Source organism: Parasteatoda tepidariorum, chromosome 10 (genome assembly GCF_982258835.1).
Source record: "Parasteatoda tepidariorum strain Cologne lab strain chromosome 10, Ptep-v5.0, whole genome shotgun sequence".
Classification (NCBI taxonomy): Eukaryota; Metazoa; Arthropoda; class Arachnida; order Araneae; family Theridiidae; genus Parasteatoda; species Parasteatoda tepidariorum.
Window position 1 is genome coordinate 70,074,200 of NC_141764.1, and position 14,093 is coordinate 70,088,292.

Below are 14,093 nucleotides of genomic sequence, written 5' to 3' on the forward strand. Positions count from 1 at the left end.
ACATTCTTTTTATTGTTATTTGTTTTAATTTCATTGGAACTCTCGATTTTTTCTTTAAAAAAAAAAACGCAATATTTATATACAAGTTTAATGTAAGTATTGGTAAAAGGGGGGGATGACATTGCAAGTATTTCTATTTGCAAACTGTGTTTGCCAAAATATTTGTCTTTATTTGGTTAATGAAATTCATAAATTTCAACAAAATAAGATATTAAAAAATACATTATAAAGGAAAGTAAGTAAATACAACACTGGTTCTACTACAATGAAATAGATCAAATGGTAAACGCATTCACGTAAGTCCACTACATCAGCGGTTCTTAACCTATGGGTCGCGACCCAAAATTGGGTCGCGAAGCATATTTCTTGGGTCGCGCTGAGTCGAACCAAAAAAGTTAGTAATACACCAAATAATAAGTAATACCAACACCTCCTAGAAGAAATCATTGTGGCTTACTCAGCCTAATTTTGACTTTCTTTTGGGTCGCGACATGAACATATTTCTCAAATTTGGGTCGCGGCTTAAAAAGGTTAAGAACCACTGCACTACATCATCATATAACTATTACAAATCTCAAAATAAAAAGCGAAACACCCTGAGTAACTTTTGATCTAATGATAGGGTTTTCACTTACAAGGACTCATAGGTCGAGAGCCTGATCTCAAATATGCTAATTAATTAGTGGCTGTTGTTGTAGTTCATTTACGTCGCACTAGAGCTGCACAATGGGCTATTGGCAATGATCTGGGAAACATCCCTGAGGATGATCCGAAGACATGTCATCACAATTTTGATCCTCTGCAGAGGGGATGGCACCCCCGCTTCGGTTGTCCAACGATCTGCACGCGAAGTCGAGCACTTTACGGTAGAACAGTTTAACAAAGACCAATACCGCACACCCTCGGTCCCTACGCAGACTGAACCAAGTGGTCACCCACCCGCGAACTGACCGCAGCCAGTGATGCTTGACTTCGGTGATCTGTTGGGAACCGTGTCTTTAGGATCAGTCTACTGTAGGACTGGCAGACGATATTTTAAGTCTCAGAATTAGACACAAAATGAATAAACATTTTGAATAAGCATATATTTTTTTCGACAGATTCTGATTCTTGACCTACAAAATGGGGAAGAGTCGCAATCTGGAAAATATGGTCCCCAGTGGTTTAGTCAAGTGCGTTGTCGAATGTTTGGACTGTTTTTATATTAATTTCACTTGTTTTGTATTTCGATTTATCTATAAGCGAATTGAAAAAATTTTGCACACAGTTTTAAAATTCGTTTATCGAAATTAAAAAAAAAAACATGCATAAATGAATTAATAATATTGTTATTATTTTTTAATATTTCATTTTAACAATCAATTAAAAAATTTTTTAATTTAAGGTATACAAATTTTTACACGATTTTAAGAGTTTCCTTTTAAATTTTTCAGGGTTATCAAGATTTTAAAAAGTATATCTAAAATTTGATTTCTCTAGAATTATTCGACCAATTTCGTTCAAATTTTGTCTTTTGACATACAGAGTTACATTCTTCAAAATGAAATAAAAAATTGTATACCATACTATTCAAAGCTTTCAGGACCATTTCTAAATACCTAAAGTATTAAAAACTAATAAAAAATGATTGTCTGCAACTAAGCTTTTATTACGTCAAAAATTTCATGGCATTACTTAGTACAGGAATATAAAAAAAAATAACACAAAATATTAAGTTTAACATCTTTTTATCCATTGATCAGATTTTAACGTACTAAAGTTCAATTTTAATGGTTCAAGGGCTCAACTTTAAGTACTCTAGTTCAGGGATGGCGAACCAATGGCACGCGTGCCATTTATGGCACTCGACACAATATTTTCGGCACGCCACCTATCACAATTGAAGCATATGGAACAATTAAATTAAAATTCACGAAAAACAAACAAAATAATAAGCAATTATTAATAAAAAAAATTAACAATTAATGCTAAAGAAACAATTAATAACCATAAAAAACCAGCTAACAATAAATAACTAGCAAAAATAATTTAAGAGTCCTGCTTAAACTAACATCTTACAACCTAATATAAGTTATTTGTCATCTACAACAGAAGTCACACTGATGTTACTTTAAGTTGAATTATGTGTATAACTGAGACATTGCAAAATGTAATTTATTTCAATGTAAATAAAGAGTTTTGAGTTGATAGTGTTTAGTATTATTATTTTCCCTATAATCACGAAGTCAAAATTATTTGACGGCACGTCTATGACCACATTAAAAAAAATTTTCAGAAAAATGGCACGTTGATGTATAAAGGTTCGCCACCCCTGCGCTAGTTGATTAGTGAGGATGTAGATCGCTTTAAACGAATCAAAAAAACTTTGCACGAAATCGTAAAATTCGTTTATCCAAGGACACTTTTATGTAAAAAATTAATTTTCATAATTGGAGTTTTTCTACTATTATCTACTATTACCTCAGTCTGTAAAATTGTTATATTAAGATTCACAGATTTTTACACTTTTTTAATTTATGTAATTTTAAGTGACTCAATCAAAAATCTGAAAGCAATCGGCTGAATAGTTCGTAAGAAATAAAATTTTAAATTCTACTTGAGATGGTGAAATAAGCAAGCAATCAAATTAACATTGCGTGGTCCAAACATTCGACTGCCATTCTGTCCAAATTATTGGAATCATGTTTTTAAGACTGCGGCTACCCTCCATATTTAGAGGGTCAAGAATTCGAATCTATCAAAAAAGAAGAAAAAATTATAGTTCTTCAGAGAAAGTACGTTTTTGTGCCTGATTTCGGAACTTAAAATATCGTCTGCAGAACCTCATAAGCATATTTGAGGTCAGCCTCTCGAACCATTAATAAGATTGCGTCTTGGTACTGGAAAATCCGATCATTAAATCAAAAATTATTCAGGGTGTTCCAATTTTTTATTTTGCGCACTGTACTTCCACAAAAATGTGAAGCATTCAAAGCTAAATTGCATTAAGTCCAAAGATATAAAATTGCATTTGTTGCGGTTAATGGTAAAATTGGTGCATTGACTTTTTTTTTTTACTCACGAGACAAATTGCCTAAATATGTTCGTCTCACTAAAAAAAGAGAAGAAAAAAATTTATTTTTTTAATAAGAATAAAATCATATTATGCCCACGAAATTGTTATTGTAAATTACCAACTAAGCTTACTATTATAAATTTTTCATAAAGATATAATCGAGCTTTTTCTTTCTTTCTTAAAAACCCGGGTTTCTACCAATCCTGGTTAATGGTGTATATTTTCAGAGCCATAGTTAATATAGTCTTAATTCACTATAGAATTAAACTAGAGTTAATAAACTTTAACCTTAATTGTCTCATAACCGAAAATTGATTAATTATGGATTAAAATTAAGCCAATCTTTTGACTTGATTCACTTTAGCTTCATATGCGTTCAATGATATTAGATATTTCCCAAATAAAATTAATTTTATTGCAGAAAAAAATAAACGCAGTGACACATAATGGTCAGTTTTAAAAGAATAAATAAAATTTTAAAAAAATCTGATATTAAAATCTTATTTTAATTCATTAGTATGTCTTTTTAGCTAATCATACATTAGTACCCTATTTTAATTTATTAGTGCGCCTTCAACACATTGTACCTAATTCTGATTTTTTAGTACGCAACTTATGTTTTCAACATTTCATAAATAATTTAATTAAGTATAATAGAAAAATAAATAAATAACTTATTAAAGAAAAGAAAATGCATAGCAACTTTCATTTTTTTGTCATTTTTAAAAGAATAAATTTAAAAAAAACTGTAAAATTCAGGAATTTTCTTTAAAGAACTAAAGCCTTATTTTAGATGGAAAAAAAACATGCCGTGACCAGGATTCGAACCGGTTAAGTAGTAAAGAATCATTTGAGTCGATGGTTTTTCATTAATTATTATTAATATTTTTTTTTTTTTTTTAATAACGGCAGGCACTGAACTTTCGTTCTTTTTCATTAATAATATTGGTGAGATTTTTTACTACATATTACCATGCCAAAGATAACCTCTTTAGTTCTTTTCAATGTAAGGATACATGCCCCGGGTGTTCCTTTCAAAGTATTGGGATGATGGGGGTAAACACCACAGGTGGTATTTTCCGTGAAACGATCCCAGAAGCAGTCTATGGCTTGGTCAATGGTATGGTGATAGATCATCACCACGCCCATAAGAAGAGGGAATCAGAGGAATTCGGTGAAACGACCCTGACAGGAACCTTTTCTTATCTCTTATGGTGATAAGCAGCTGGAAATTGGATTGGCAGGATGTAGAACCTTCCGTAACTCCAGAATCTGAAGCATTTGATAGAAAACTGTGAATAATATTGCTAAAAAACTTTTAAAGAATAGTATTCTAGTTTTATTATTTATTGAAGCTGTTATTCTTATTTTAAAATCCCAATTTGATATGTCTTCCACTTGTTTGAATTACAGCGATTGCTTGCTCATTTTCAAAGCTTTTCATCTGAAAGAAAATGGCGCTGAAGGATGTCAGTGTGGGCTTGAAAGAGAGGATATTGCTTTTTTGGAAGAACGTGAAGAAATAGTTGTTACGGAAAACAGAAATGTAAGAGGTAGATTTCCGAAAAGATTTTTGAAGGATACTTTTGAAATAGAGTCCATTATGGCACCAGCTAGTGATGATGACATTTGGGCAGCTGATAAATTAAAAAAGATATTTTGTTCTATGCCTCCAGTTAGGGCGTTGGTGTGGTGCGGTAGGTTTTTGATAAAATTCCACGAAAGAAACCAGTGCAGTCAGTATTTAACTTCTGCTGTGAAGTTTTACTTAAAATCTCTAGATATCGGGAAATATGGTTTATATTACACTAATCGCCGGGTCGATAAGAAGATTTTAGAACTTTTAAGGCTTTCCTCCAAACATCGTGTTCACCATAGCGTGTTCATAGAATTTTTAAGATTGATTTTTAATGATGACTTCTACGACTACTATAACTACCTTGATGACCATTCAATGCTAGAAGATATATTAAAAGCTGCTCATGAGTCTAAAATAGATGTTTTGAATGTATGGAGAGAAGTTGACCTAATGTCCTACAATTCATTCAATGATTTTATACGTCTTAACGTGGTAAATGTTATTCCAATGATTAGGTATGGAAAAACGGAATGCTTATCTTTTTCAATTGGCAATTTTGACTGTTGGTGCACAGCTGCATATGAGTAAGTATTTTCACCTATTTTCTATTTTTTTTTATGTTGTTCCTTCAACTAATTTATGTCGTAAGGCTAGTTGGAAAATTCGAATGCTTCTAATGCAGGAGTCTCATTGGAAACATCTTCATTACATTCGATTATATATATTCGGAATTATATGCGAAATGGGTCGAGTTGTTCCAGGGAGAGGAAAGTTTAAAAATCAACTTCTTTTTAAATGTTATAAGTAATATTATAATAAATGAAACTATTCGACCGATTTTAGTCACTTTTGTATTTTGGCGTTTTAATTATCTCACTTTTTTAAATTATATTTTTCTGGAATTATTCGACTGATTATTTTGTCATTTCAAATTAATTTCTTTAAAATGGTGCATCAATTTGTGTACCTTACAATTAAAAAAAATTTAATTAACGAAAAAAATATCATAAATTGGTATAAAAAATATTGTTTTTCTAGAATTATCTTTGCATAAACGAAGTTTAAAATTGGGCTCAAAATTTGTTCAATCCGCTTAAAAATTTCCGTGATATGGCGAAATACGTAACAAGTAAGATTAACATTAATGTTATCAAAACATTGATGGGATCAAAAATTTTCGATCCAGCTGCTGGTCAAACTATTAGGATCCCAGATTGCGACGACCCCCTATATTTTTCAGGTCAAATTACATTACTTAAAATAGCGTTTATACCAAACACTTAAAATTGAGTTCTAGTACGCGAAAATTAGATCACTATAGTTAAAATTTATTCGGAGAGCCTTTTTTTTATTCCGCCCACTGTATATATAATAAAAAAAATTTATTTATTTTTTGCATTTAATTTCTTAGGTGCACAATGCGTGAAATGTAGGGAACACTAAATAATTTTTGTTCTAATAATTGCCTTTTTACTCACTCGCGTTTTATTAGACCAATTTTTTTGTATGGCCGCGAGACATGGGTGCTTAATAAAGGAGAAAAAAAAATAGATTACTCCCTTTTGAAAGAAAAATCCTTCTGCTAATTTTTGCAGCAGTGATAAAAAAAATAATACACGGAGAAGTTTATATAATCATGAAGTGTATAATAAATGCAGTCAACCGCATATTTTGAAAGTTATTAAGTCATACAGGATCAGATGTCTGAGACATGTTTTTCGTCGTAAAAATTCTGAGAATACAAAGAAGTTCTTCTTAAAAGTGTTAAACAATAAAATTGCTCACTTATTTATTTTGTATAAGTAATTTAGTACCGTATATTTGTTTATTTTTAATTTAAAAAAAAAAAAAAAATTTTGATTATTTTTATTAACTGATCAAGACTGATGCGGATGATGCTGAAAATTCTTTTAACGTAAATTACACGAAAACAATGATATTTTTCAAACATCACATGACTAATGTGTAATAAGCTATCCCTTATGAAATTCGAATTGCAGAATTGTATTGGTATAGTAAGTTTTTATGCATCCTAAAAAAGATAAAATCGTTTTATTTTTATTCAAACTTAAGCGAAAAATGAAAAGCGCATAGCTTTTGTAATATACTTTTATGACCACCAAATATCCCCCATGTTCATCATTGATGCAGTCCTGCGATCTCTGTTTTAGTGTTAACAAAAAAAAGAAGGTTTTTTTTTTCTTTCAAACTTAGTTAGATTCAAGTCTTTCAACTTTTAAAACTTGAAAATTTTGATGCTTGTTTTTGCCAATCATATGCTTTTTTATGCTTTCACCTCTTGTTATTTTTTTAACAAAGCATGTGTTTGTCAATTCGGATTTTGTATAGCTTGAATGTTTTTACCTTTCAAAGGGAAAGGTACTTAATGTTTACTTAATGTGAAAAATAGGTTAGTTGTTCAGTTAATGTTGTTTGCCGATTCTAAAAGTTTCTTTTCTTTTCTTTCTCAGATTTTTCAGTGAAGTAGATATTTTTGTCAGGAGTAAAACCAGTTTCCGCTCCCTACAAATTACGTATTTGTTTCTTTATGGGGAAAGAATGATGATGCCTTCAATAACAGCGGCCTACATTCTCAAGTTATTGTGGAACAGCATAACAGATCCATTGTTGTGTGAGGGGGACTTCAGAAAGAGTGGCCTAGTCATTGAACCAACCGGTGCACTTGATGTCAATACACTACATAAAGCCTGGACTTGGTATGAGGATCATGTACTTGAAAATGTAAGTTCACCCAGAAGACCAAGATCTCTTGGCCATCTTTCAAGGTGCTCTGTTCGTCGACAACTAGCGGCATGCCTTCAACTTCCGTGTGGCGTTGAACAACTTGATGTCCCGAAGATTCTTAAAAGTTATATTCTACTGGAAGATTCCGAAGTTATACAATAAGCAGTGTGAGAGAAAATTAATGCAATTTTGTGTCTGTATTACATATATCTTCTAATAAAAATATACACATATTCGAATAGAAGATTTTGTAATCATTAATGAGTTTACAACACATAATCCACTTAGTTTAAAGGAACATACAAGTTGTAAGATATGGTTTCATTAATTACTTTACAGTGGAACTCTGATCATCCAGACAGATGAGGACTGAGGTTGATCTAGTTAACGAAATACCGGGAAAATTGTACAACTGTAAGAAAGTTTTGTGATAAAAATTTTTAGATAACGCAAGTTTATTTTTTTTTTCTAGATAAAGCACTACGTTGTATCCGGCTTCATTTTTCTTCAGTCTTTTAACTATCTGAATTTTTTCGTGTACTGGTAGTACAAGTCCATACATGTTTGACACTCGTACATCAATACAGCATGTGCACTACATACATGCAAAAAGCAAGTGCGACGGGATTTCTCTCCGTTCTATTTTATGAGAAAATCTAACTTTAGCGAAACTAGTTTAATCTAATCAGCTCTCAGGGAGCATCCCCAGGAGGAACGCCTGCAGAGGTCTGAAGATTATTAATATATATTTTATTTAATTCTTAATAAAAAACTAATTTTTTAAAATAAATGTTTCTCCATTAAGAGAAAGCGGGGGATGTACGGCTAGTGAACAATCTGGTTGATTGGAAAGTTCGGTTAATCGATATCCGGATAAATGGTGTTCTTTTACACTTACATAGCACCTATAAACATTATTATTCAAGTTATGAAAAAATTGATGAAATCAAATTTAAATTTGACATAGTTTTAAAAAAAAGAGAAAATGTTCTTTTTTTTTAATCAATGTCCTCTCAGAAAAATCACTCTTAATATGAACCATAAAATTAATACCTGTTTAAGTGAGTGTTCAAGTTTAAAAACTTGACTTAAACAGGATAGAAAATATCAAAACCTGTTTGGTTGCTGGAGGAAAGAGGAATTGAATTGCGATTAGAGATTTCTCCAATCAAATGGTTTTGTATCTTTCATCTCGCCTTCCTTACATATGTTTTGGTGTATTTCGATAGCGTTTTGCTTCATTTTGACTTCAATACAAATTTTCAATCTCTAATGAGCATAATTTGTAACTATATCTCAGACAGGAATTCGATAAAGAATGTTGGTTACGGATGACTGCATAGTTTGTTCCACTAAATATTTTACAAATCAGTAATTCTCTATTGTTGTCGTAGGTCATTACGTCACGGGGGGTGAGATTGTTGTTTTACAGCGACACCATCTATGGTCGAGAATTTGACTTCAATCACGCCCGTTAATAGGGTGGACACATTCATGCATCGATTCATTCATCCACAGATAGTAATTTTGACCTGGACCAGAGTACGATCAATCTCCATTCCAATAGCCCAAAGGTATAGCTTGTTATAGGACGACTTTGTGACCCGACGGATTCAAAGTGTTCGGGTCACCATTTACTACACTGTGAGTCTTTGGCTGGATTCGAACTCCTGTTCTCAAGAACATGAGTCCAGCTCCCTACAAACCAGGCTATCCCGACCCGCTAATTAAAATGCAATTTCATCCTTTGTATTGCTGACCCGAGATGTCTATATTACGCTAAAATAAGCCTTTATAGCATTGAAATAGATAATATTTGATTAGTAGTAATGTCTGTATTCCTTAACTTGTAGCGTGAAAGTTAACAAACTCATGTAGGTTTGGAAAAATTTTAAGATATTCAAATCGGTCTTTATTTATTGGTTTTTTTATAAAAATGTTCATACATCTCTATAAATATTATAGCAAGATTTGCGAAGTTTTGTGCAGTTATTGCACATAATATCCAAAATAATAGTTATAAGTTACAAATTTATAGCTATATTTTTCGGCATAAGTGTTCAAAAACATTTTTTTCCCTTTGTAGTACATTGGCAGTACCTCAAAAAGCTTTAAACTTCATCGATATGTATGAAAAATCGCACGATCTAATCACTTCTAAATTTATGAACTGATTCTCTAAGTATTTCTTTTTTTTTTTAAATATTAAAAAATGTGTTAGTATCGGTGTGTTTACATTATTTTGTCCAATTCCTGTATATATGATTAGACACATACATACATAATATTTTATTAATGTAGATTATTCCAATTTTTTTCCATTTTTATTTAATAAAATCTCCTCTCTTAGACATTACATGATTACACTATTCTTTTCAGATCCTTTTTATCGAGGAGTTTGTTCCGGCAACAAACCTCTGTACGTCATTACAAGCAAATTACTTAACTAATGTGTTTACACCTAACCGAATAATTTTTACATAACTGCAATCAAATTTTTTAATTGCCTTCTTGCGAAATATGTTTGCTGTATTTAAGGAAATAAAATACTTGGGAAATATTTATAATTAAAATTAAAAAATCAGAAAATAATGGGTAAATATGATATATATATTTTTTCCCCTTCTTAAAGCATTTTAAAACATGTAATGAATTTATTATACTAAAAATTTTATAATACAAAATAAATCTAAGATGCAAATTTATTTAATTTTAGTTACATGTAAGGTATTAATGAAAAATAATCAATTTATTTAAATGAATCCTTTTGTTTTAAAGTAAATCTGGGAATAACAAAATAAAGCGATTGAATTAAAAGAAAAAAGAAAGAACGAGCTATAGAAAGGAAGATGTGGTACTAAGTCAGGTAAGCGAAGAATCACTTTAATTAACTAGTTTATGGATTCAACAGAAGCAGAAACGAACATCGAAACAGAAATCAGAACGTTTCTGCTACATTTTTTACACAGGATTCCAACAAAAAAAAAATACCTAATATAAAAAGAAAAATGTGCCTGGAGGACACCTGGGTTAATGAAGGTCCCAGAAAAACATGGCGAGATACAACGATTAAGACCAGCTACGAAGCTTCATGACTGTTGGTTTAACTAAATCAAAAGGAAGAAGGTCGATCATTGGGAGCAAGGTAGGATTTGTTTCAGGTGACGCAGATGTATTTATAGTGAAAAAAGGTGGAGAAGAAATGGACTGCAACCGTTTTGAAAATTGGTTTAAAAAAGTGCTACTAAATTAAGACCGAAAAGTGCTTTTGTTGTGGATAATGCTTCCTACCACTCCGTCAAAGTGGAGAAAATTCCCACTAATTCTTGGAAAGTTCAATCCAAGAATGGCTATCCAGCAAAAATATTGAGTGGGATATCTATATGCTATATGCTTAAAGTAGAACTTTTGCAAAAAGACGCAGAAAACAAACACCTGTTTGACAGATATCGAGCTGAAGATATTGCCGAAAAGTACGGACATGCAGCTTCCTCCATATCACTGTGAACTGAATCCGATTGAATTGATATGGAGTCAGATAAAAGCCCTTGAAAATAAGACTTTCAAATTAAATGATGTAAAAACTCTTGTTATACAAAGCCATGAACAACGTAACTACTCAAAATTGGGTAAACTCTGTAAATCGTGTAAATTCAGTGGAGGACGAAACGTACAACAGCATTCCAAGTTAGAGGGGGATATAAACCTAGGAATTTAAATTCAGTTTCAATGAAATGGGCGGTCCGGTACCATTTCATTCACGGACCGGGGGTTGGGGAACACTGATTTAGGGTACCATAGTCGAGAAGACACCGAAAACAACTGGTATTAAAAATATAAATTGGATTTTTTTTAAAATAGATTTGAAAAGATAAATTGTGAAAGCTAAACTTTCATGATCTCCTGGGATGCAATGGGTTGTTGCTGGAATGCTCTACTTTAGTTTCTAACAACGTTTGACTTCGCTACATTGAGTATATATGGTTCGTAATAAGCGTAGTATAGCTGCCACCGGCTCTTGTGCCATTAAAATGCCCAATTCACTAACTTAACTGAATGGGTAGATGGATGAAGGTGGTATGTAACATGAAAAAGATTCTGAGATGGTTGACTGCAAATAAGTCCTTAATTACGTCAAAAATGGTACGTCAAAAATTTCATGGAATTACTTTGCAAAGCAATATAAAAAAAATAACACAAAATATATAAGATAAGTTTAATATCTTTTTATCCAATCATCAGATTTTAACGTACTAAGGTTCAATTTCAATGGTTTAAAGGACTCAACTTTAAATACGCTAGTTGATTAGTGAGGACGTGTATCGCTTTAAGAGAATCAAGAAAATTTTGCACGAAATCGTAAAATTCGTTTAACCAAAGACAATTTTATGCAGAAAATTAATTTTCATAACTGGAGTTTTTCTGCTATTATCTACTATTACCTTAATCTGTAAAAATAGTTAAATTAGGATTCAAAAATTTTTACACCTTTTTTAATTTATGTAATTTTAAGTGACTAAATCCAAAATCTGAAGGTAATCAGTTGAATAGTTCTTGAGAAATGAAATTTTAAATTCTATTTGAGATGGTGAAATACGCGAGCAATCAAATTAACATTGCGTGGTCCAAACATTCGACTGCTATTCTGTCCAAATTATTGGAATCATGTTTTTAAGACTGCGGCTACCCTCCATATTTAGAGGATCAAGAATTCGAATCTATCAAAAAAGAAGAAAAAATTATAGTTCTTCAGAGAAAGTACGTTTTTGTGCCTGATTTCGGAACTTAAAATATCGTCTGCAGAACCTCATAATCATATTTGAGGTCAGCCTCTCGAACCATTAATAAGATTGCGTCTAGGTACTGGAAAATCCGATCATTAAATCAAAAATTATTCAGGGTGTTCCAATTTTTTATTTTGCGCACTGTACTTCCACAAAAATGTGAAGCATTCAAAGCTAAATTGCATTAAGTCCAAAGATATAAAATTTCATTTGTTGCGGTTAATGGTAAAATTGGTGGATTGACTTTTTTTTTTTTCTCACGAGACAAATTGCCTAAATATGTTCGTCTCACTAAAAAAAGAGAAGAAAAAAATTGATTTTTTAATAAGAATAAAATCATATTATGCCCACGAAATTGTTATTGTAAATTACCAACTAAGCTTACTGTTATAAATTTTTCATAAAGATATAATCGAGTTTTTTCTTTCTTTCTTAAAAACCCGGGTTTCTACCAATCCTGGTTAATGGTGTATATTTTCAGAGCCATAGTTAATATAGTCTTAATTCACTATAGAATTAAACTAGAGTTAATAAACTTTAACCTTAATTTCCTCATAACCAAAAATTGATTAATTATGGATTAAAATTAAGTCAATCTTTTGACTTGATCCACTTTAGCTTCATATGCGTTCAATGATATTAGATATTTCACAAATAAAATTAATTTTATTACAAAAAAAAAAAAACAACAGTGACACATAATGGTCAGTTTTAAAAGAATAAATAAAATTTTAAAAAAATCTCACATTAAAATCTTATTTTAATTAATTAGTACGCCTTCCTCGTTAAGCACATTGTACCTAATTCTGATTTTTTAGCACACAACTTATGTTTTCAATATTTCATAAATAATTTAATTAGGTATAAATAAATAAATAACTTATTAAAGAAAAGATAATGCATAGCAACTTTTATTTTTTGTCATTTTTAAAAGAATAAATTCTAAAAAAAACTGCAGAATTCAGGAATTTTCTTTAACGAATTAATACCTTATTTTTGATGGGAAAAAAACATGCCGTGACCAGGATTCGAACCTGGGTTACCAGGTGCGGAGAACCAGGGTGGGAATCAGTATTCGAACCTTATTTTAATTTATTAATATGCCTTCTTAGCTATTTTAATTTATTAGTACGTCTTCCTCTTTAAACACATTGTACCTTATTCTGATTTTTTAGTACGCGACTTGTGTTTTCAATGATATTTCATAAATAATTTAATTAAGTACAATAGATGAATAATTTATTAAAAAAATGCACAGCAACTTTTATTTATTTGTCCTTTTTAAAAGAATAAATAAAAAAAACCTGCAGAATTCAGGAATTTTTTGTGGTGAATTAGTATCTTATTTTAGCTGGAAAAAAACATGCCGTGACCAGGATTCGAACCTGGGTTATTGCGGCCACAACGCAATGTACTAACCACTATACGATCACGGCCACGACAAGGTAACAACTTTAAAGGGTTTTATCGTTCTGCTCCATTTATCGAAAACTAGTTCTGAAAGATGTCCCACCCCGATTGATTTATCTGCTAGTAGGTAAGAAGCTAAAAGGTAATGAAGTAAAAGCGTTTAAAATGTTCATTTAGTTATTTTTGTGCTCCCACTTTCTCACTAAAGCATGTAAATTTTTCATAAAGCATTTTTCCAGTTTTTTTTTATTTTCATGCCTGCATGTTTCTAATTATGAGTAGAGGAAGTAGAGAATGAGAAATAGCATCGCCATATTGGATTTTAAATAAAATGGTTAATTTGTGTTTTCTTGAAATTTTTTTACTTATCAAGCTTCTGATTATATTGTATTATTAGACAGCACAATACCTTTAAAAAAAAAAGGTTGAAAATAGAGATGTTGCATTATTAGATTAGGAGAAATAGCACTAAATAATTTTTAAAACTTGTATGTATTTTTCATCAAAACTTTCAGTCAAT

At 31.1% G+C, this 14,093-nt stretch overlaps 1 protein-coding gene and 1 non-coding gene across 2 annotated transcripts; one reads left to right on the plus strand and one right to left on the minus strand.

Annotated features, from left to right (window-relative positions):
• The first annotated feature begins 4,202 nt into the window (after positions 1–4,202).
• On the plus strand, positions 4,203–7,623 carry LOC107443491 (uncharacterized). Its single transcript, XM_016057372.4, has 2 exons — positions 4,203–5,218; positions 7,106–7,623. Exons 1-2 carry the CDS (start codon positions 4,443–4,445, stop codon positions 7,539–7,541), a joined length of 1,212 nt encoding a protein of 403 aa, XP_015912858.1. The 5' UTR covers positions 4,203–4,442; the 3' UTR covers positions 7,542–7,623.
• A 5,904-nt stretch (positions 7,624–13,527) lies between these two features.
• TRNAH-GUG (transfer RNA histidin (anticodon GUG)) lies at positions 13,528–13,599 on the minus strand. Its single transcript has one exon. It is a non-coding gene; the product is annotated as a tRNA-His (tRNA).
• Positions 13,600–14,093: the final 494 nt, after the last annotated feature.